This window comes from Dermacentor andersoni, chromosome 4, assembly GCF_023375885.2.
Source record: "Dermacentor andersoni chromosome 4, qqDerAnde1_hic_scaffold, whole genome shotgun sequence".
Lineage (NCBI taxonomy): Eukaryota > Metazoa > Arthropoda > Arachnida > Ixodida > Ixodidae > Dermacentor > Dermacentor andersoni.
In genome coordinates, this window is record NC_092817.1 from 49903755 (window position 1) to 49929045 (window position 25291).

Below are 25291 nucleotides of genomic sequence, written 5' to 3' on the forward strand. Positions count from 1 at the left end.
GAAGCGGAGTTGCTGTCGGCCACAGCAGGTAACAGCGGAGGGTATCACTGCCAACAATCTATACCCTTCGCGCAGTTTCCGTTGCAGTGAAGGTGCTCCGATTTCGTTACCTGCTCGACAGTGCCTTTTCGCAGACATACATAAAAGCGTCAGTCTTGTGCCCTGAAGCTCAGTCATGCGAGATGAAAGTAAACGAAGAATATCAAAGGTGCATGGGGTGGCTAAACATATAGAATTCCACAACTTCGCGCGTGACAGTTCCAAGGTCTCTCGCTCCCAGTCGCCACCAGGCGCAACTATTGATTACATAGCCACAGCCAGAGATCTTGTAGCCCGATTCCATCGCCCGTCAAGTTTGATTTACACTCATCCACAGAGCTTTCTTCTTTTTTCTTTCCCTTTTTAAGATGTTACCAAACCAGATTTATCAGCGCTGCAGTCTCCACACAAACTACTATAGTCAGTCATCTTCAATAACAGCGGGCCTCGGAAATGCAATTTACTTCGAATGTACTCGACAACGTAATTCGCATGTTTGAAGTCCGCATGCATCAGCATTTAGATCGATATTTTCGCTAAATGACAGAGTAACCCACTACATCACGCGAGTTTCCAGGCATGGTGTACAGCTTTCGATAACGGCAGGCATCTCCGCGCGCTTACCTTGGCGACTGACCTGTTCGCAGTCAAAAAGAAAAAAAAAAGCTCTTGCTGAGTGTAAGGACAATGCGCTCGAAACGCACGCCTTAAACAAAGGTATATCTCCTTAAATGTGGGGTTGTCCCTCCTGCTTAATGACACGGGATTACGCGCCCTTTCTCAAGCTATAAGACGACGTCTGAACCGTCTGCCAGGCGGCTCCATAGTCTCGGGAAGCATAAGTCATCTGTAGAAGTAGATATGGCCGCGGACTCTGTTTTAGTCACTCGGGAGATTCGGAAGGGGTAGCTGGAGCAGACGGCTTCAGAGACGCTGCCGGTGACTGCTTGGCAGATTGTTCCCAACAATGGTCGGGTCTTTCCACCGGCTCTTGGACGCGTCCGGAAGGTGACCCTGCGGGAGAGTTCAGTGAAGATTTGAAAGGGTTGTCCGAACCGGATGGCTTCCTAGACGTGGTTGGCGACTGTTTAGTGGATTTCAATTCTTTAGGAGGACTCTGCGGCTCCTCTGTAGCTTGAGCGTGCCCAGAAGGGGAGCCAAGAGAAGAGGAGCCTTGAATTTCAGTCGGAGATTTAAAAGGGGTGGCCGAGTAGGAGGAGGACTTCCGGGACGTTGCACGTGAGTGCTTGGCCGATTGTTCACGAGAACTCTTCGACTTTTTCGCCATGTCCTGGACACGGCTGCAAGACGGACCAGGGAGAGACGACACTTGAGCCGAAGTCGGAGACGTGCCGGCTTTGTTACCTAAAACGGGGCATTCGACGGAACTCTGGGCAAGGTCAACCACCAGCTCCGAACTGCCGTAGGTAACGGTTGCTGCGGAGTCGCGAGCAGCAGCAGGCGAAGCTGATTTGAAGTCTTCTTCCGTAGTTGGGCTTTGCAGACGGCCATTAGCGTCGGCAGGGCCCGTGAAAGCGCCTTCAACACTGCCGCGGGCGACATCCGGGGAATTGCCCGAAGCAGAACTCTGTACGCGACCCTCGGTGTCACCTCTGGTGGGGCTTTCAGCAGCGCCCGGGGTAGGAGTGCAGCGCGCTTCGTTTGCGGCGGGCTCCGAAGACGTAGCGGCGGATTGCACGTCGACTAAGGGCGAGCAGGTGTCTGCGCCCGACGGATTCCACGTCCGAGGCTGTTGGACGCCGAGGCTTTGCTCGGGCTGGCGCGGAGCGTTGTCCTCCCTCGGCGTCGGTTGCCGCTCCACGTACGGCACTAATGCCGTTTTCGAAGAGCACGACATCGAGGCGCCCGACAGGGTTTGGGTGACGGAACCAAGTACCTCTCCCACCGCGCTGTCTTCGGGTAGCCTCGCCGGCCCCGGAAGGCTTGTTACCAGAGTTTCCTGCGCCAACATTGAGTCGCGTCGCGATGAAGAGCGCGAGCTGCTCCTCCGCGGCGAGCTTGAGCCGAACCGCGGGCTGCCCCTCAGCGAGGACGCGTTGCTCCCTCGGGGCTGCAAGGCGAGTCTCGCTGCGGCGGCGTCGGCAGCCCGCGCGGCCGCGATGGCCATGGCTACGGCCTCGGGGTTGGGCACCGGCGGCATCGGCGGCGGCGCCGGTACGGGAGCGTCGTTCGCCCCGGGGCCGTTGACTAACTGCACGCGGATGCTCACCGTAATGCCGCTCGTGTAGAACCTGTGAGCGGCAAGCAGGAAGTGCGGGTCTGTGGACTTATAAGTAATAATGATTCGCACTCTTAATCCCCCTCAACAAGGGGGTTGTAAAATTGACGCCAGTTGGTTGTTAATACGAAAATTCTCATTCCGTCTTGATTTGATTACGCCAGCTGACAGAACGGATCGCTGCATATATGCCTATAAACGGTTGTCATTATATTGAATAAGCCGAAGGCCAGTGAAGTTTGAAAACAAAGAACACACAAATTGCCGCTGTTTGCAGCTAAACCGAAATGCTCGTTAATCTGACTCGTATGTTGGATAGTTGCGGATGATTCAATATGCAAACTATCTACCTGGCCAAATAAGGCAGCCGCATCATAACGTTTAATTCCGTGACTATTTATTTATTTATTTATTTATTTATTTATTTATTTATTTATTTATTTATTTATTAGAAGTTATTGAATACTTCGGATAATAATTCCCTTTGCTCACTGTGTCACTTTGTGGCAAGTGCCTCAAAAAATCACTACCTGCATGCGCCCTCTGGCAGTGAGCACGCACGCTACACACTGCAATTACCCCTTTTTCGTGGCAGTTTCCAGAGTTCAAATGTAGGAGTCCTCAAACAGCTACTAGCAAAAATCGTCTCTATAACCAACTTTAATAAGCCAAAAGCTGAGAATACCGCGAGCCTGGCCTGTTAATCCTACCGGCTATCGGACACGTTCACTCTTTGTCAAAAGTTCAGGGCATACGTTGTTTGCGATCGTCCGCATGATTGCAGGCTATTTTATGGACATGTTTTCGTGATACGCCATGTAAGTTGCAACGCCCTGTAAAATGCGAAGAACACTCGCGTTCACCTTGTCCAGTGGTGCTCCGCTCACCGAACTCCGTGGTACGAGAAGAGCCACGGAAACAGCACCACATAGCCAATGTACAAGACGCCAATGTACACTTTTTCAAAGAGACTGTATACGCGCAGGGCTACGTTGGCCAGTGGCAAACGCGGCTTAAAGACACATAATTGACGAGATGTGTGTTCGTTAATTTAGCGCAGCGGGGCGCGAACATTCGCGCTAAGAGTGCAGCGTTGTCGATGTGACCGATCGTTCGTCACCGTCATCCCATTTCGTGGCCACTGCGGGACAAGGCCAGGCGTTGAGCGACGTTTCGCGCTGAAATTGAAGGCGTATAGGTGACGCGCGGCCGGCACGCACCACACAATGCCGGTGTGGAAGAGGAAGCTGGTCCAATGATAGACGTAGGAACGAGCATTCCTCTTCTGCGTTGTCCACAAGTAGTGCACCAACTGCCAGGTGCAGAGCAGCATGTGGAAGAAGTGAAACTGCATGTCGCCGAAGAATATGGCCGCGTCCGAGGCCAGCGACGACCGGGGCCTGCGACAGCGGCGCGCCGTATGCGTGAGCTCGTCGTTAGACTGACGGATCGAAGGGTTATGTAAAACGTCTGTTTGGACTATAATACGATAAGTTACGCCGTAAAATTATTGAACACTTAAGGACCCAGCAGCGGTTTGTCCAATGGCTAACTGCCGTATTTCTTAGGGATAAAAAAATTATTGTGCACGACAATGAGCTCTAACTATGCTTGCGAAGAGATAAGCAGTAATTAAAAGGTGCTTGTGGATTATGAGCACCTGGTGCGAAACGTAATATGTTGACACCAGCGATCGACGGCGATGGCTATTGAAGTTTATTTCATACAGCTTTCGTGCCGTCTGTCAAAGTTATCGTGTTTACTTGCCATGAAATGTCGCCCAAAAAAAGAAAGAAAAACGGTTCTCCCCTTCAACAATGCGATGTTACACGTTAAGGGCGAGTGTGTTAGCCATTGGACAAACGAACGAAGCACTCTCTTTACACTCACAAGAGTTTCAAAAATGGTTCTAGTGCGTAGAAAGAAGAAAAGCCGTTTCTTTTCCTGTTTTGAAAAGGGAAGGCGTTCTGCGAGGAAGCGGGGTCACTATATTGTCGGCGAAACAGCCATGATATTCTGGGTGTCTTCGATTTGTCATCCCGGACGGCTTAGCACTTTCGAGGACTGTCTGGCCACACTATATTTCGAGCCACTGAGTGTTGGCGTATGCGCAGGGCCTCGGACATACTTATGGGCAGTTCGAGGCGACAAATAAGAGGGACCCTTCTTCAAAAAACCCAGCAGAGGCCCAGAGTGGCTGGGCGGCGTCCCTTCAGGCTGGCCGCACACCATATACTCGCTTGTAATTCGACGTTGCTTACCTGGCGAAGGTGAAGGGAAGAACAGAGCTCTCTTTAGCTAAACACCACTTTAGCATTCTGATGCGCTGAGCTGCCCCGATTTGGAATGAAGATATCCGAAATGACATATTATCTGGCGTTAGGCATATCATCAGGCACTTTTTCCCCATCAAGTCAAAAGAATGCGGAATGTTGAAGTAATATCGCATTGAATACTGATGAGCTCTTCACTGCGAGAGCGGACGACCCTGTACATTTTTTCTTCCCGTTTTGCGCACCTGGCAGTTCCACATCAGGTATTAAGCCGTGTGCATAACTGGCGACTCGCGAAGTCAGGCGTTATTATTTGAGCATCCTGCAGGCAATTTTGACCCCCTAATTATTCCCCCTTTGCTTGCACGTGATATAGAAACATCACATAGACAATATAGGGCAATTCACTTTTAATGCAGCAGGATGTCACTTTTAAGAAATAGCCGCTTTAGTGACCTAACCTACTGCATTAATTATACGGAGAAATGAACCGAACACAACAATACCATTATAACTTTTATCGTGAAAACGGTGAAATTTCCGCGGCGCAAGAGCCGCTTTGCTGGTAAACCGGTGACCAGACAAAATAAGCATTGCGAAATGGCTGTGAAGCAAACGATCTCAGTGGGCTCGAGCCTTGACGAGCGGATACTGTGTGTTCTGCGATTTCGCGGAAAGCTTAAGCAAACCTAAGAAATGGATGAAAACGGGTATTGAGTCCAAATGCGATACGGAACGTCGTCGTGAAGGTCCACTTGCGGCATAACCAACAAGAGGTTTAGGGTTTCATTAACCTTCTCAACGTCTATATAAAATCATTTGATATACGTGTAATAGAATCACTTAAACCGGAGCCGCTTCTTTTCCTGTTTGTTTTCTGTTCCGTAGGTACTACAGCGCTTGAATATAGGTGTCAACGTACACTTATGACACTAACACGTCTTAAAGAATACGAATATGTGACAGTACGCCCTAAGAGGATAACAGAAAAGAAGCTTTGCTCGTAGGGAAGTGCATGCATATTTCTCATTCAAAGGGCCCTTTCAGGTCCCTTTGAATGAGACGTCAGGCGCTTAAGATCTCCGTCTTGTGAATATCGACATGAAGTGGGTTACACCATAGTTTACTAAAAATATACAAGGCGTTTGAAACCCCATAAGCTACCTTTAGAAAGTCTCTGGGTAATTACTCAGCTCACACTTAATTACAAAATTTCAATGGACTCCGTTCGACAGAATCTGCATATATATAAATATAGTGGAAATCTACACTCCCATTATTGATGTGCAATGCATTTCACATGTGCTGAGTCCGTTAGGCGCAATATGCTATTTGCGTGCTTTCAAAACTCCAGATGATACTACACCTGTATACTAAAGACTTCTTGCACTATTCTTGCTTTAACATTTTAACAAATAGCTGGTCGAAAATCAGAAAATATACACGAATTGTAGCGTTGACCCTAACAGACATACGGATGTACCGTCATCCGGAAAACGTTTTTGAAGCAGGGGATCTGCGAAAAAATTTACCGATGATTACCATACTCCCTCATGGGAAAATTGAGCGGATATATAGGTTTTTTTTTTTTCTCACTTCACGATATATTGGCTGGCGCGGAGGACCTGCCTTGTGCGACACGTTGCAAACGGAGCGAAACGGGGCGCGACTGCCTCGCTAATCGGGAGATCGCGAGAGGCAGCGCGTGGGTGACGCGTGGGCGCGATTCATGGCAGCCGGGGCGCAGACAGACATGCCAAGACGACGCGCTAAAATACGACGCGCGCTACTCTGTGCCATCTCGTAGCCATATCGTCGCCGCAGTTCGCGACTTGCGCGGCCACCATACGCTTTTCTTCTCACGCTTTCGCCAAACCTTCCTCCTCCGATATCTTCCTCGTGGTTCCGCTGCACCCTCCCTCTCTACTTTCCTCCTCGCGCTCTCTTCGCCCTCGTTCCTTTTCCCATCCCCTGGCAGCGCTCCGCGTTCGCCCTTTCATCCGCTGCGCTCGTTATCTCGGTTACGCCGGGAACGCCGAGGCTCGACGCTGGAACGGGCGCCTAAGAGCGCCGCTCTAAAGAGCAGAATTCCTTCGCAGCCAATGCATCCGCCCTATAAACGAAAGATACGAAAGATACCTCCCCGTAACTGTCACATCGCTCACCTAAATTTACGGCTATGGTTCGGCTATGTTTAGGATTTTTCGGAATAGTTTGTTTGTATTGAAGAAGGACTTTCCGACCACCGCCTAGTGAGCATTACCACCTTACCAGTTCTACAGATGGCGCAAAACTATTCCTCAGTGCTTAGCTACAAATATTATGCTCATGCCGATGATGTGTCCATCATAGAGCACATGGAAAACTGTCTTGTTGATTTTATCAGCACTGATGCCTGTTCTCTGTGGAATCGATTCAAAATTATGCGCCACTACTGCATGAACAAATTCATCCCTAGTAAAAATAAGAAAGTTCGCAAACATTCACCTTGGATGACGCGCGATGTTATTCATATTAAACGCAAGGTAAAAAGGTTAAAAAGAAAGCATGGTAATCCTGTTAAAATAAAAGAGGCGCAGAACTCTCTCGAACATAAGGTGACTGCTGCAAAGAGTTACTATTATAACTCTCTGCCTAACTTTATTAAAAATGATCCTACAAAATTCTGCAACCATATGGAGGAAAGAAAGAAACCGATTTCACAGATAATATTTGAAGGTACATCAATAACTAATGACGAAGACATAGCACAACATGTTAATGAGTACTTTCAAAGTGTCTTTGCAGTGTCAGATGATTGCATTACTATGCTTCCAGTGAAACAGGTATTTGATGTGGATTCTATTTCGTATGCTGGAATTGTCAACATGTTGGTAAACCTGAAAACCAAAGCTTCTTGTGGCCCTGACGAAATCCCAAACATCTTTCTAAAATGTTATCCTGAACTTATAGCCAGCTTTCTTGTACGAATTTTTTCTGCTTCGGTGCTGTCGGCACAACTACCCGATGAATGGAGAGTGGCCCGAGTTGTTCCAATATTTAAAGAAGGAGATCGATTAAGATTACAAAATTATCGTCCCATTTCTCTGACATCACGATGCTGCAAGCTCTTGGAGCACATCGTGGCAAACTATATAAAAGAATTCTTGGCTGAAAACAATGTGCTCACGGAGTTTCAACATGGTTTCAGAAAGGGTTATTCGGTTGTAACGCAATTGGTATCAGTGATTCATTCATTTGCTTTATCTCTAGAAAATAATGGCCAAATAGAATTAATATTTTTAGATTTCATAAAAGCATTCGATAAGGTTCCGCACGACAAATTAATCTTCAAGCTTAGAATTATTGGCATACCTGACATTTTCATAAACTGGATTATTGCTTACCTGAGCAAACGCCCTCAGTACGTTACAATAGGTGAACATAGCTCGGCCACTCTTCCAGTCACATCAGGGGTGCGCCAAGGTAGTGTCTTGGGGCCTTTACTGTATTTAATGTATATAAATGACATTGTTAAAACCATAACTCCTGGTGTGCAAATTAGACTGTTTGCCGATGATTGTATTTTGTACAGTGATATAACTAGTCAGAATGATCAGACTGTGCTCGAAAAGAACTTAAATACCATATTGAAGTAGTGTAATGAATGGGATATGTTTATTAACGCTGATAAATCCGTATTTCTTCGTATTACACGTAAAAAAAACACTAACTTTTTTTATACGCTAGGTTCTTCAGCTCTGCGTGAAATTAACAATTACAAATACTCAGGTGTTACTTTGACTTCCACATTGTCATGGAACATGAACATTGATGATATTTGTTCTTCTGCTTTCCGCAAACTCTGTTTCCTAAGACACAAACTGAAAAATGCCTCTCCTAATGTGAAATTACTGTTATTTAACATTTATTAGACCAAAGTTAGAGTATGCATGCATATCATGGGATCCTTACACTAAATCAAATATCGTGCGTCTTGAAAAAATACAAAGGCAGTTAGGTTTACATTTAATAAATTCGCAAGACTGAACTCTCTCTAAAATTATGACAGAAAATTCTATACCCACTCTTGAATCACGCCGAAAGCTGCTAAGGCTTGAATTCCTTTCCAATCTTCTCAACAACAAGCTTGAAATTGAACCATCGACTTACATAACGCCTGCAATAACGCGGCACACAAGACAGCCTCATCTGGACTCACTAACAACCTATTATGCTCGAACTAACACGTTTAAATTTTTTTTTTTTTTACCAGAACAGTATCAGACAGGAACGACAGTTTACAGACACAGTGTGACTAAAAATTGTATAAATTTGTATTTGCTTCTTCCTAATTTGTTCTCGTTTGTTTGTATGCATTCTATTGCCCCTCTGCTTGGACCGAAAGGTGTGCAGTATGTACTAAATAAATAAATAAATAACATGGAAATCTGACTACGTGAATTTGATGCTCCGGAATCTTTTTCCCTTCCAAACCCCCTCATCATCATCATCACGATCAAAGTGCGTGTTCTGTATGTTCGTGCGCGCGTGTGCGTCTCCTGACATTTTCTCTCTGCCGCATAGCATCTGCGGTATGACACAGCTACGGCGCCTTTCTTAAGCGCTCCTGGAACGGCATTGCTGGCTCCTATTACACAATACGAATAATTTCTGTCGTCATACAGACCGCGTAAACGTCACCTCATCGCAGTCGACGCTCTTGCGGTTTCACAAGGTGCCGTGACGTGCGGACGAGTTCCACCACGACGCATTTTTAACATGCGGCAGGCAGGGGCAGAGGGGCGACATTTTGAATCAGGAAAGAAGTAAGAAAAAAAAAAGGAGAACCGAACCGCGACGTAACACGGCCCCTCGACGACAAATGTCCGTCTACTCCCGGCTCATTAGGAGCTCGTTTGTGCGAGTAGATGGTACTCGAGGACACGTTATTGGACGCGATCGGACACGCACGGAGAATTTCGCAGACTAATGGAGCTGGTGCGCATTATGCAAGCATGTTGACGTTACGTAGAGGTATGCGACGACAACGCGTTTCGCGTAGGTGAAATAACTCGAAACAAGAGATATCCAGCGTACTACGCCTGCAGGTTCTCCTACGTAACAAGGACGTAATTTTAAACGTAGCGCGACCATATATACGACACGCATGAACGCAGCATTTGCTGGAGGTAAGAATTTGCCACGCGGAACTATATATGGTTATCGACAGCTAGCCAATACTGCTTCAGTAATCGTTGATGTTCAGATGCATCCCTTCAATTCAAGAAACCATCTCCTTCGCATCAAGAAGACCGAAATCACGAATTTGAACGTATGCAGCAATAAATTTGTAACCTAAGTAAATCAGCCTATATTATGCGCTTGCTCACAAATATTTTCGAAACCGTTTACGTTAAAGAATTCAATCACTACCTTCCGGCTGCTAGTTGCTGGCCGCTGCCTCATACGATGGGCCGGTCCCAGAGATTGTGCAAGCCGAGGCGACGCGGAGCAACCATGGACATTATATATAACGTGGAGTGTGCACGTTTTCTTTAACACAAATCAAACGGGGGCAAAGCCTGTACTGAGTGCCGAGGGAACAGAAGCTCGGAAGAAGCGTCGAACGAAGCAGCATAACGTCTTCGTTACGCAGCCGAGCGTGATTTAAAACGTGAGCGCATGCTGGCTCGTATAAACGCCAGGCAACACAGAGAATAATGGGTTGGAACGTGAGCGCCACACTTTCTCGTTAAGCGCGATGCCAGAGACAATCGTTACATCGTTACACGGTGATCAGGCAACAGCGTTTACGCGTGTAAACAAGGACCTTTAAAAAAAAGATACGCTTCCTGTAGTGCCGAGTTTGGTTCGGTGTCTTCAACACCACATCTTTGTGCTGAGGAAGGCGCCTTCCGGTAAAAAAACTTGTCAAATCAACTTCACCGTGGGTGCTATAATTGAAGAATGGTCGATAAACAAGAACATAATTCATCGCAAGCACCAAGGAAGGCTTCGCCTAAACCGCCCCCCATAGCGCGTGAGATCTCTTTCTTTATTTTTTATTTTTTTCGTGAACCAGGACTGGTAAAAAAACGTGATAATATTTTTTCCACTTCGACTAAATTACTCTCCTAAAACACCCACCCCGAAAGAGGGCCACTGTAAGTGATGCCAGTGACGAGGAAACAGAAACTAAAGCGTTGAGGACTGGATGGAATCGCAATTGAATAGTTACGTAAGTCTACACGGCAATATAATTAGAATCCGGTTGCCCATTGATCCCCTTCATGTTCGCGTTTGATCATTGGACGCGCCATTGACCAATGCGACTATTTTTATTCCGATTTCATCCCCTTTCGAGTTTGGTCGTTGAGCTGCTTACCGACGCATCGAATAAATTTCAATTCCATTCACATTCCTCTCCTTATCGCGCTTCCCCACTGGCGCGCGGCGCCCCACCTGCCCAATGGGGTCAGTCATATATCGGCGAGCGACAGCCGAGGAGTGTAGATTGGAGGTGAAAAAGAAAATGTATCGTTGCATTTTGCCGTTTCAGGTTTACATCTACAATACACTTAACAAAACAAACAACGTAAGGGCACGCGGTGCCAAGTATATTTGCTAATGTAACGCTCGAACAAAGCCGGCGCGAACAATTAACTATAGGGCGCGCTCATACCCATGTGGCCAGCCCGACCACGCGAAGCAGTCGAATCCTTCGAAGCTATATCGGGGTTGTATAACGTCGATGGCCGCTCCGAGCGAACACAGGCGGACGGCAGCTGTGAACAGGAAGTATACTGTATAATAGCGACTCCTCGAAACGACCTCTCGAGTTCTATAAGGAGCACTTGGGCACGCGCGAGAATAATTCGCTCCGGGCACATCTACGCCGGAACGAACCACGCCCTGCGGCCCGTTGCATATTTCGTCCTGACCGAAACGTTATGTCGCTGAGCGAGAAACACGCGTCGATTTCGTCTGTGTCATGCAGTGGGGAATTACGCCAAGCCCAATGGTTCAATGCGCTGCGAACAAGTCCTGCTAGGCCGTGCCATCGTTGGTCGTTACTTTTACGCGCATCTCGACACGTCGAGCGCCGCGCAGTGCTCCACTGGGGAACGTTGCGAAGTTTCCTGGGCATTTTTTTTCCCCCATCTCCTAATTTGTGGAGCAAGGCATGTTTTTAAGAGGTCTGAAATACACACCGCAAGGAGTTTATCCGGACAAACGTGTAACAAGAGTACCGTTGCCAAATTCACAAAGCTTTTTGTTCGTAAGTGCTGTTTCCCATTGGGGGGGGGGGGCACCTATGCTGCTGCTGACAACTCCATCATTGCGATGGGCTGAAATCTACTCTTAAGAACAGTGCTAGGGCAATTTTTGGGGGGGGCAGGGAGGGGGGATGACACAGCAAATACCAGCCTAACCTGTTGCTGGACATAATTACCGAAGGCGGCCACCAATGGCAAAAAAAAATTCTGTGAACGAGAAGATTTGTGAATACGGCGCGAAATATGTGTTATAATATCAACGGAATCTCTGAAATAAACACCCCGTAGACGAGCGTTCTTACACGCTTTGTAGATTATATATATATATATATATATATATATATATATATATATATATATATATATATATATATATATATATATATAATGTGTGTGTGTGTGTGTGCGCGCGTGTGTGTGTCTGTGTGTGCGCGTGCGCGTGTCTGTGTCTGTGTCTGCGTGTGCGCGTGTGTGCGCGTGTGCGTGCGCGCGCACACACACACATTATATATATATATATATATATATATATATATATATATATATATATATATATATATATATATATATATATATATATATATATATATATATATATAATGTGTGTGTGTGCGCGTGTGTGTGTCTGTGTGTGCGCGTGCGCGTGTCTGTGTCTGTGTCTGCGTGTGCGTGCGTGTGTGTGCGTGTGTCTGTGTCTGTGTCTGCGTGCGTGCGTGCGTGCGTGCGTGCGTGCGTGCGTGCGCGCGCGCGCACGCGCGGCCACCAATGCCGTCACTAACAGTGCGTGGCATTTTGTATACAGCGTGCGTATACAGAGGCGCCCTTCTACAGCCGCGGAAACGCGACCACGAGCGACAGCTACACGTCGTCGCACACCGGCGACGCCAATCTTGACCTACCGAAGGTCAATGAAAACACGAATTCTTCGTGTTTTCATTGACTTTCGGAAACATATATGCGCTGACGTGGACGATGTGTGCATAATTAGCTATATCTAAAAGAAATCACTGAGCTTTGATATCTGGCCAAGTTGCACGGTAGCAGTGGGCCTCAGAATGTGCGTCAATTAACCATATTTTGCTAAATAACTGTTGAACTAATGACGCAGATGGTATGTTGTAATTGCAGCATGGAATAAGTACGCCAACACTCATACATTAACCTTTTGCTAGAAACATTGTGCTTTGAACTGTAGATTCGAAAAATAAGTTTTGTGAAATCTGCACTGAAGTGCGCTGCTCTTTCACCTATTAGGTTTCCACGCTGTGAAGGAAAAAAAAAAGTGAACGCCTTAGTCATCGTACTGAGCATATGCTATAATGCTGTTAGCAAAAAATAAAACCAGCATACAATTCTTACGAACGAAAAGATTGATAACAGCTTTGTTTGTCACGGATAGGTTGCTGCACAAAATTAACTGAAATGAATTTTGCTAAAGCAGCAGAGAGAAAGAGAGAGAGAGAGAGAGTAGGAAGAGAAAAGTTAGCGTGAAGCGCCAGCAACCGCATGCAAACGTGTGCAATTGCCACGTCCCTTGCAAAAGATATGCATTACGTTCAATTGCACCTCAACGAAAAATCGGTTAAAGCCAATAAAAAGACAACAGCGTTTCTGCAACGAATTTTGTAAGGAATGCTACACTACTGATCGGAAAGACATGTCCGTTCTTTCTGGCCCACGCAAGCTTCAGGTTTCCTTGCTTCCCGACTGTATACTTGACATTGGTTGAAAAGGTGTCACAGAATCAAATTCCGGCGTTTAGCCTCCCAGAGCAACACTTGGGCTATGGGAGACACTGTAGTCGAAGGTCCCGGATTAATTCTGAGCACCAGCGGTTTAAGCACACACGTATTTTCGCATTTGATCCCCCTCCATCGGAACGTGGCTGCTGCCATTAGCTTCGCTGCCTGAGCTTATCGTTTTGGATACCGGGCTGGTAGCAAAGCTGTATCATTTAGCCTGAAAACTTCCGCGTCAGACGGCATACATCCTGCGAAAGTGTCCGGAAGCTCTCAGGGCCTTCTATATAGACCCTGCCAGCGTCCTGCAATGAGAAGACGAACGCAATCGCTCGCGCAAACAACAACCTCCCCGATCGCAGAAGCCGGCGATAAAGAATCGAGCGTGACCCGCCGGCAGCGTGTGTATACAGAGGCGCCTTTCTACAGCCGCGGAAACGCGACCACGAGCGACAGCTACACGTCGTCGCACACCGGCGACGCCAATCTCGAGCTTCCGAAGCTGCGACATCGCCCCGTGCAACGTCAACCGCACGCATGCTCGCTCGTAACGAGGGGGAGATTGTTAAAGAAAGCAGGTGAAAGTGGGATAAAGTGCAACGGAGCAACTGTCTCTCATTAGAGGCGCACCGACCACGATGCCCTCACCACCTTGGTCGCCCCAATCAGCTGTAGCTGTGCGTGCTATAGCTATAGCTATAGCACGCACAGCGGAGAAATTTTGGAGGGCGAAGTGAATCGACCCGAACACGGCAGCCCGGCAGGAGAACGTGGGGAAGTGCGAAGTAAATGAGCCGGTTAAGATTCCCAGCTCGGATATTAGCAGAGGCGACGCCGCATGCTTTCTATCTTTTTTTGTTTGCTTGTTTCGTTGTTCGTGTAGTGTCTCGTTTGTTTCCTTATTTTATATTTTTATTGCAGTAAGCATTACACTGCATCGATGTCACGGACACACACACACACGCACATGGTGCGGCACTGAACGCAGGGCAGGTTTTATCCGTCCTTAAGTGGCGTTGGCAATTTCTTTACTGTTTTTTTCTTTAGAGGTGCTGACTTTGCGCTCTTCTTTATTTTTTTTAATTATTTTTTTTTTCATGAAAGCGACGAAATCCGCCACGGTCACCCTGGGGCCTTAGCAGAAGTTCTGCTGCAAAACATTAAGTCGTGATTCGTGGCCGATTCTTGGCCCCGGTCGCTGCATTCCTGTTGGGGGCAGAATACGATGGAGAACACAACTGTGCCACTATAATTAGGTGCGCATTAAAAAAAACAACGCAGCGTGGCCAAAATGATTCCAGACTGCCCCGCTACGGCGTCCCTCAAAGTCCTCTGAGCAGCCCAAGGGCGGAGCACGCAGCAGCCGATCTGTAACGAAGACTGCACGACCAGAGCTAGCGTGTTTTCATTGACCTTCGGAAACATATATGCGCTGACGTGGACGATGTGTGCATAATTAGCTATATCTAAAAAAAATCACTGAGCTTTGATATCTATATGGGGATGGGCTGCAATTCAATATAAGTTCCAGGGTTTTACGTGCCAAAACCACGATATGATTATGAGGCACGCCGTATAGTGGGACCCGACTCCGGAAATGTTGTCTTCCAGGTGATCTTTAGCGTGCACACAATGCACAGAACCACAGGCGTTCTTGCGTTTCTCCACTTTCTCCGCATCCGGGATCTGATACCGCCACCTCGTACTTAACAGAGCAACGCCATAGCTGCTAAACCATCACGGCGAGTGACGGGTATGAGCAAGCGCATTCGAGGGTCTCGATTTTCTGTTAGTCACAGCCACACAAAGTAACAGGCATTAAAGCTAGAGAAGACACGGGGTAAGTATATACCTACGTTTCGCAGAAATGTAGAAGTGATAAAGCAAGGAGAAATGAAAGTGGACGAAAAAATCATTTGTCGCATGGGGGTAGCCGAACCCACCTCTTTCTTCAACGTTACGCGTGCGGCGCTTTACGAATTAAGCTACCGCGGCGGCCATCCTCCTTGCAACTTTTCGTGGTAAATACGAGAGAAATGCGTTAGCATTACGTCGTACCTGCCCGAGGTCCCGGTTGCGGGTTTAAACTACGTTCACCGCATTGCAAAATGTCGTTCGGGAGCTCACTTTGCACACGTCCTGCCTCTTCGAGACTGAGCACCGCCAGCTGCACTATAGTGGACTATACGTAGGTTCGCCGAGTCACCGGCGGTCCCAGGCGTTATTCGGAAGCACTAACTCTGTGTTACGCCTGGCTCGGCGGCCACGTGAAAAGTGGCGAGGCAACGGTATTGGCGTTGGTCACCGCAAACTGCCTTTTCTGCGTGATGCGCGAAGCCACTGCAGTGCGCAGCGGCATTGAGGAGGAGGAGGGAAAAGGCATCGAGCAGAGTTCGTTCTCCCGAGTAACGCCTGCGATTTTGATATTTCACGCGTTTCCTTTATAACGCGAAAAAAAATTAATTGCTTGAGGCATAGCACACTGAAAAGAACTGAATCGGGTGCTTTAAAGAACAATGTACTTTTGTGTCAAAACTAGCGCCCTCAATTCAGTAATTAAAGAGTTCGTTAATTAACATCGTCTAATTATCGATAGTTCGATTATGAAAAAAATCCTCCTGATTCGGTACATCACTGCTGACAGAATGACAATGGTCGCGTCCTCGTCCATTGCATGTTTTACATATTTTTAAGAGCTTGGCTAACTTCAGCTGGGGCACCTTTTACGTAAGAACAACCATGGCGGGCTGCGAGCACAGGATGCTTGTAACGTTAATCCCTTGCATTTTGATTTCAAGAATATCGCGCATGCTATCATCACGGAAGCTACGAACGCCGGATGCCGCCGATATCTCTCCCACGGGCGCTTGGGATATGCATTAACATGATACTATAATCTGGTACATTCAAATAAAAGAAATAAGTGTTGTAGTTTGAAGGGGAAAAATGCCTCATAAGAAAACTATGGCTTCCCGACCACGCCAGAGGTAATGTCGACTGCCATCGCCATCTGTTCGCAAAGGCCTCAGCAACAGGAACCATGCGCTTCCAGTGAGAAAAAGAACGACGTGACAGTCATCGAGCAAAGGAGACATAAGCGGCCACGACGGTGAACGGGGAGGGGTGAACAGAAAGAATGGACAAATGAGGGGACACGATGCAGTCCGCGTATCACAGGAGTGTATATATACAGCTTGTCCGGTGTACATGCGGGGTAGCGTCGCTTGTTCTCGTGACCATGGCAGTGTCGCCAAGTCTCTACGGGTTCGTCGAGCTTGGGCACTCTATTGGCTCGTCTCAAGCTTATTTGGCAGCATCGAGTTCCAAACGCTGCGCCTAGCGCTGACAGAAACTGACAAAAACCGAAAGAACGCGGCGGGATGGCACTCGTACTTAACCACACCTTCGCGTGTCGGACACACGCGCACGAATATTTACGTTCGCGCCGGAGGCACAGCAGCGACGGCCGTGAATGGCTTACTCGCGTGTGCGCGCAAGAAGGCAATAAGTTCGAAGCTAGCTGTTTCACTAGCAACTCGCCTATTCATTCCAAAAACTCTTTTTTTTTTTCCGTTCAAAGGACAAGGAGTCGCACCGCTGCAGAGCTGTGCCTCATTCTGGTCTATAGGAGAGCCACATAAGAGCCTCCACCGAGGCAGCTGCTCTCAGGTACGCATGATGATATCGTTGAGCGCGTTGCGCTAGTTGTATAGTTAGGCGCAGCGCTCTTCGTGGCAGATTGGCGGGTGCTCAATATCGTCGCGGTGCAGGTGACAGTCAGCTTTAGTTTACGAAGCATCGCACCAGCGTTCCCTCCAAATATCGGGTCTCTGCGCAATGTTAAGGGTCCGTTATAACTATTGGAAAAGGGAGCAGGCAGCGTCGGTGTGTCAGCCACCCCGTATTGAAGACGCTGGGATGCGAGTGCCTCGTTAAACCACTTAACGGCTTGGTAAGGTTGGCTGAACCAATAATATGTTGTTAGGTAAGTTAACGTCTGTACTAATAGGCGTTGCAAATAGAACGCTTTATGATAGATTTACTGACTCAGTGGCTCCTCAACAACATTGTAGATTCCACAACGATGTCATCAGAGCAAGAATCCATTTACATTGAGAGCTGTGCCTCTGCACCTGTATTCCCCTGTACCATATATAAACGCAGTTTGGATGTGAGCAGCGCAGAATGCTTGTGCTGCCTTCAGAACACGTGACCTCACTTTACCGTTTTACTTTGGAAACTGCTGCATCTAAAATTAACAAGGAGAAAATACACTGCGCAAAATAATTCGGAATTAATTCTCGGGTTGTATACTTGCTGTGCGTGTTTTTATCTAATTCCCAATTCAATACATTTTTGTCTGTTACCGAAGCCAATTTTCAAGCTATAAAGCTTATGGCTTTCAATGCTGTTATATTGCATTGAATGTTTTGAAAGCGTGTGTACTTCTAATGTGGTACAAATAAAATTAAAAGTAACAAAAAATATTACTCGCGCGCTAGTTCTTATCTTGCCACCTATAAAGAACAGTTTCTTGTGAGGAGAAACTGATTGATCAGATGAAAAAAGAAGGGCAGGCCAACTATCATTCCATACTTTCAAATGCATGTTTATGGTGCTCTAATAACGTGTCAGTGTTTCCAATAAAATAATGAGGCAGCGGACGAAAAAGTATTCTCTTCGCTATGCACACGAACCAGCAGCAGGACGGAGTCAGTCTTCTTCAAATCGTCCGCACCCCCCGGCGTGTTCTATTGGTAGCAATTCGGCTAGCTGGCAATGGTGTATGTAACGTGCAATAAATGCCCGTGTGATCGTCTGCACTACTGCGTTGTCGTTTCTTTGTCACCAGAGGACGTTTGAGACCCAACAATGCACAGGCTCCACAAGAACGCGGACAGTGCTCTCAGCGTTGGGACTTCATTTTCTATCGAGATGAAAATATACCGATATTCGTAAAGGAGCTCGTCTGCTGTAACTGCTAGTAAGAGCAAGCGCTAGTCAAATGGGGCCGTAACACTAGAGCGGGCAGTCATTTACAAACGATAAGCTTTCTTCGTATTTCGTTTCTCCGTATTCACAAAGGACTTTGTGCGCTATACAGAAGCGCGATTTGTTCGAGAAATGCGCCGATAAATCGTGGCATAGAAAATATTATTAACAATATCACTCGGCAAATGATAACCGCTTCTCAGGAACGAAGAGGAGTGCGAACTCGGCCCCTGTCCCGTCCGTGCAGATTACCGACCACGTTCATCAGACAATGGCACCGAACAAAAAATGCAGTATGAAAGAAGTACGAAGTCTGCGCTGAAGGCGTTGTCTAACTTATTCATCTGACGTGCGGGAAAAAAAAATGAAAATAAAGAACGTCGGCCAGATGGGACGCCAGCCTACACGATATCTTCCGCGAGCATAATTACGGCGCCAACAGCTGCGTGCCAGACAATCTTCGCATCTGATGTTCGTGACTGCGGCTGCCAGCTTTTGATGAAAGACTGTTTCGCAATTGCCAGGAGTGCTCACCGAGGCACTTGAAATATTAATTATCGAGTCTGCAAAAGCAGCGCACGTGGGCGACGGTTGTATGAGGACGATCATTGGTTATTTGTAAAATAAGGAATTGATCTGTCTAGCCCGGTATATCTAGAGGCCCGGTCACGTTAGATTCGCGGTGCACCATTTACTGTGGCTGTATGAATATTTGTGAGTAGTGGTGCCGTGTCACATTCTTTTCGTCCTGGTTTTTGAAATGAATTTTGTTGTGTCGACGTGCATAAAAATAAAACATAAAAGTAATCTTGCGTCACTTGGCTTCGCTAGCCGACCAATATAATAAGCTGTGCGCCCTACGCCCGAACGACCAAACTTTCTTCAGCAGCCACTCCGGAAATTTATATGCAAGTGCGAACAAAGGTTGCACGTAGAAAAGCCGCTTCATTTTTTTTTCTTGTAATTAGGTGGTAAAGCTCACACTGTTCTTCGCGCAGTTGGAGGGGTGTGAAGGCCGGCATCAGCCAAGACGCAATGTGACAACGTTTTCCAAAGTATTTGACAAGTATACAACAACGAGTACTTTGCATCCCCCAAGACAACACTAAACCTATCCCACACTTCACATGCGAAACCGAAGTCCTTATACGAAAACCACGCGCTGATAAGTTTGTCCACAGTTGACCATTTTGGCCCTGCAGTCGCTTGAGGCTTTTCACATTCGCGTCGCGTTGCTGCATTCCAATGTCGATCCATATCTTATGTATTCCATTCTCTTTTCCTTTCTTTCTCTCATTTCTACAGACTTACTCCTACTGTCACAAAGGCTCGGAGTTGCCAGAAAAGCTATGAAGTTGGCGAAAGAAAAACTTCCCACCAGCTGGACGACGTCAATTACGCGACGGCAAGGAATTGGTGCAAACTATAACCAGGGATGCTATTCTGGAAATCGTCAAGTTTCGCCATATATTTTGTCTAATCATTTACCGGGGCCATTTTGAACCAATCAGAGAGGCCGCGTAGCTCTGAGTCAACCTCTAGGCCAATCAGAGCTGACAAGGTGGCGAATTCGCCAACATGGTGGCATATCGCAATGCTTAGAGTAGTCCACCCGTTTCGCGGAACGGGGAAGCTGCGCGGACCACGAGGAAAAACGCCACCGCGAATACCAGAGGGGGCGCGCGTCGGAGAGCCCGTCCACTTCTGAGCCTGAAAGGCCGCGCAGCGTGGCGGTTTCCCGCGTCGGGGTCGCGCCCGCGTGCTCACCCGAGGTAGAGCGCGTGGAAGGCGACCAGGAAGAGCGAGGCCATGACGCGCACCAGGGCGGCCATGCTGGGGATGCCGGACACGCAGGCGTCGATCACCACGCCCAGGTCGGAGGCGGCGCGAGCCATGTGGAACACCTCGTCGCTTAGAAAGAACACCGTCTCCCATCGCAGCAGGCTCATGGCCTCGGCCGCTGCTGCTGGAGGGGCAGTGGGCCCCTGCACGCCGGTGACGTGAAAATAAATTCCGGGTTTCTTTCTTGCCAAAAGCATGATATGATCATGATGCACAACCGTGCAGTGGGTCACTCGGGATTCATTTTGACCAACTGGGGTTCTTTGACGCGCAGCGAATGCGCGGTACGCGGGTGTTTTTTTTTTGCATTTCGTCCCCACAGAAATGCGGCGGCGCGGTCGGGACTCGATCCGGCGGTCTCGGGCTTAACAGCGCAACGCCACTACGCCGCCACGGCGGGTACGCGGCGGCATGAAAGCATGCAGGTATATGTAGGATGGCTTGCCAGAGTGGAAATTATAGATCAGGGGCAAATCGGTGGAAGCCAAAGTAAGGCACAAAATACGCGCGTAACATTGCAACAAAGAGAGAAGTGCCGCGAAGACAAGCTGGAACTAAAATGAGGGGCAAGATAAACCGACCTGACAGATTTACGGAAAATCTAGCTAAAAAAGCTTTACAAGTGCAATTATTCCATTACGATTTACTTCCTGAAACTAAGATTGGTTGCTTGAATGCCAAGTGCAACAGCTTTACAGGAATTTACACTGTTGATAACATTCGCCGCCTGCTGGACGCAGTCTATAAAAGCAATTCAACATATAACATATAGTGCACTGCCTTTCAGCTCGAAATAAATAAGGTAACCAAAGAAGTTCAATATTTAAAAGCACCTAAGTGAAAATTTATATGCAGTAGCTTGAGCTAAATTAGAGGAAACAAATATCGGAGTCAAACGGTGATCGAATAGACCTGCGAAGGCGAAAGAAAATTTTCGTTACATGGTATTTTTCTTTATGGCGAGGTGTCGTATGTCGCCACGCCGTAACAATGAGGAAATATGCGTTTGTCCATCCATGCACGTTCCATTCATACACCAAAACAATCGTCCACCCAACACTGCGTCCAATCATCAACCCAACCTATCATTCTCTAATCGAGTCTGCAAAAGCCCAATTACAGCAGATTACATGCCCAATCACTACTCGCCCATTCACCGATCCATTCACCCCTCCATATATCCATTCATTCCTCTGCTCGGCCCATTCATTTACCCACCCACAATTCTTTCATTCATTATGTTTAAAGGTTACCTAAGCCTCAGACTATTCTCTCATCCATTGTAAAGATTAATGCGCGAGAAATGAAGACTAATATAGAGGTAGAAACACCGTCTTCAAGACCAATGCTTCTCTCGTTTATCTAAAACGTGTCTTCATCTTCATTCCGCACTCAATAATCTTTTCAACAGATATGAACAAGCTAGAACGACAAATTTTAAATTGCGTTCTATCACTCTTCCCCAACACATACCACTGTGAGGCCCGCGGGGAACTGAACAATTTTAGCAGCCCAATGTCTTAAGCGAATTGCGTGTCTGGAGCTTCTCATCATCAAAATGGTACTATGACGGCTTCTTAACCTTTGATTACGTGTCTCTGTTGTTATCTTATTCTGAGTCTGCTTGCGGCTTTATTCGCATTCTCCGCCAGAATTAACTGTTCCAGCTTATCTATCGTACATGAGAGACGAGAGACAAGCAGGCAACGCTAGATGGTGTTATTGCCATATTAATTTCACAACATTTCTCGCCCCGCTGTCCGAAGTACTGAAACAACAGCACAATTTGCAGCAAAGCACACAGCGCCCGTTGAAACATGTGTTGGTACGGCACGTATACCGTATGCGTTCCAGGGCAAAAAAAAAAAAAAAAAAGCCTCATTTGTATTGAAGCGCTCATTGAGGCCTAAATCGGGGCTGAAAACCTGCGGATTAGTCCAGTTATTCAATATCCTCACTGGCTACTTTCTTTCTCATCAAGCAGAATAAGTTGAAGCTATATCGAACTGAATATTAATGAAGCATTTTCCCCCTCAGGCAATTGAATGACGCTCCGCTACAGACATTCCAAAAGCATCCTAACGAGGAATTCACCAGGCTTTCAAACCTCTTCGGGCGTTTAAGTCGGTCGTTGACCGACGACTGCGTTTCAGTGGTTGCCGATAACGCTGGAAAAATAAGCAGCCCGTCAAATTTCGCGTTGCGTCGACGTCATCGCATACGTTCTCCTGATGTCGCTTTGACGCAGTTTCTTCGCTAAAACTTGTTTATCGTCGTTTCAGCGCCTATCAAATGCGTCTAGCCGTTCGGCCATGAAATCAAAATCGCCTTGCTTTGGGGAGGCGAGCTGTTCATGGTATACGTTATACAACTAAAAAAAAAAAAAAACAGCGATGAAACCACGACACTTCGAATCTACTTAGTTCTGACGGAAACCATGGGGAGAGATTTCAGGAAGCAACTGACAAAGTAGGATAAAGCTATATAGCTTTTTTTTTTTATTTTAAAACACGAACGAAGACGCGTATGGCAGGTACTCACCACCCTCTCTGCTGGACTTATCTACAACGGAAACCGCGGTAACGCTTGTCCGTTGCTGCTGATCAAAAAGATTTGGACCGATGTCTGCGTCTTGCCTGGTCTTCATATTGAGCATCACATTTGTCTGCGGGATGGTAGAGAAACCACCATCAAGTTGTCATTTAGCTGGAGACTAACGAGCGGCTTTGACACATTGACAAAGTGCTCTCCAAATACACATCAAGCTGCCGCTACTTCTTGCTCAAGCGCGCACACTTGTCACAACCGTGCAGCGTCACTATGAATAATTCGAATGAATGTGCAGCAGACCCATGCTAATTGCACCTGTCCTGCATAAGTCAGCCTTAGCCAGTCTGTATCCGATATGTTTGTGCTCACTTCACCTCAATTTTCTCTCATTCCAACTATACGTTCTCCTTCTCTGGAACTTTACATTCTTGTTCTATGACACAAAATGTCACCTTTTATGCACATCAGCTAGCTGTCCTGCTCAAATTTATTAATTCATCTTCACTTCAAAAATAACAGTGTGTTTCAGCATTGCGCCGGCACAAAATTGTATAGGAATATACAGAAATTCAGCAGATGTAGTTGAAAAAAAAAAAAGAAACAGCGTTAGCGGCGATATTGTGTGGCTCTGTGATCAGCCAGGATGCGCTAAAGACGTTGTCAATATTGCACAATTCTTTCGGGGAAAACAAATCTAAACCACATTTTTTGCGTTTGCTATCGCGCTATAAGGAAAACGCGAAAGCGCGTGGCAAAGCGGTCGCGCGTTGTAACTCACACTGAGCGCGACAGTATGCCGCTGGTGAGATGTCTATGCCAGCCGATGAGCGAAACATTGTCAATCGTTAAGAGTTCCATGCACTGTCTCGAAACAGAATTACATATCGCGACCAGCGCTGATCCAGGCACCTACGCGTTCCGGCACTCCCGTATACGCCTTTACGTTTGTGCATCAACGTTTTTCCAAGCTCTGCAATGCCAGCTTGGGTTCCAATTCACCAACAGCGAGTTTCATTTTTCAAGAGTGGTCTGTTCGAAGCCGGAAATCCTAAAACTTGTAGGCATCAGTGAGTGCGACTTTAGTCAGGCGATCTGCAGTAGCTAGAAATTGAGACTCCAGGTTTATTTGTGAGATCTGCGTGGGAGGTTTATCGACACACAATCTGCGTTTAACTGTACTCCTAGGGATAGCCCGTAATTTACTTCGCACTCGTCCGGAGACTACAGCGCCACACAAGCTATCGGTTTATAGAAAAAGACAATTTTGTCATCCACTCGACAGGGGCACGAAGCTATATGAACCCATACGTGTTTCTCAGAAGAACTTGTCCCGGTTCAGGGCATCGAACCCGGTACCAAGACCATCGCGAGGCGGTCGCTCGACCAACTGAGCTAACCGGGAGACACCAGGATTGCAGAGCGAGGCCGAGACAGCTCGAAGTACCGTTTAAGTAACCGACAAATCGCATCGAGTACAGTGTACAAAAATACAAACTGAGTCTTTCCCTACCGCAGGTTGTTTGGATGTAACACCTTTTAACTTCGAAGTTCAAAAGCTGGAAAAGGAGTTGCGCCAGTATTTCGCAAGTTGGGACTTTTAGGCTTTCCTTTTACACAAACTTATTCGGTTCGTCTCACGCGTGGTAAATTGCACCCCGTGTACCAGTTTATAGTGTGCTGTCACCAAAGCCCTCGATTCCTCGGTGCAGAAAACACGCCCGTGCCCACAGCTTCTCGATTGCGCTGTGGTGCAGACGCGGTGCAGACGAGGTGCAGACGTGGTGCAAGGAACATCAACACCCGCTGGCGAGGCAGTGCAGCCACACTGCACGGCGTCTCGCAGACTTCGCTTGCCGAGGTGATGTTTGTCGTTTTGAGGAGGACGTATGAGAGCTTTAGAAGACATTCAAGATCATATTTATGTATGCAACTGGAACAGTCATCGGTACCTATAATGTGTTACAGGCACCAATTATTGACGTGTTTTACAGCTCCCGCCGGGTCTCTCTATTTATCTGCGCTGTCAGGCCAAGGAGGTAACGTGCATGGCGTTGTGTCATGGTAGCCTTTTGAAAAATTGCATTGCAAACGCACTTTGAAAACTCGCGCTGTACCAGAAAAGCTGCCACACAAACCAAGCCATACAGTGGCTATAGGAAGCTATAGACACCATGCTTCGCAGTGTGTGCAACATTCTGCACCTGCACATTCTGCACCGGCACATTAGGCATCACGCATACACTCACCGGCACTGCATGAACATTTTGGGGGCACCTCAGTGTCATGTCAAACAGTGTCATGACCTCTCGCTATACAGAGTTTAACATAGCTGCCTCTGTAGTAACAATTATCATGGCT

The 25291-nt window shown here is 47.2% G+C and overlaps 1 protein-coding gene across 3 annotated transcripts in view; it reads right to left on the reverse strand.

Moving 5' to 3' along the window:
* Positions 1–484: 484 nt before the first annotated feature.
* Positions 485–25291, reverse strand: part of LOC129386191 (uncharacterized) — a 58348-nt gene continuing 33541 nt past the window's right edge. For 2 of the 3 annotated variants that reach the window (XM_072287822.1, XM_072287823.1), the window contains 3 exons: positions 20309–20526; positions 3499–3678; positions 485–2291 (listed from right to left, as the gene is read on the reverse strand). In XM_072287822.1, coding sequence (XP_072143923.1) covers positions 923–2291; positions 3499–3678; positions 20309–20526 — 1767 coding nt within the window. In that variant the 3' untranslated portion in view covers positions 485–922. Of the gene's footprint in view, positions 2292–3498; positions 3679–20308; positions 20527–22924; positions 23049–25291 lie in introns of all 3 variants that reach the window. The other variant, XM_055073724.2, reaches the window with a different exon arrangement.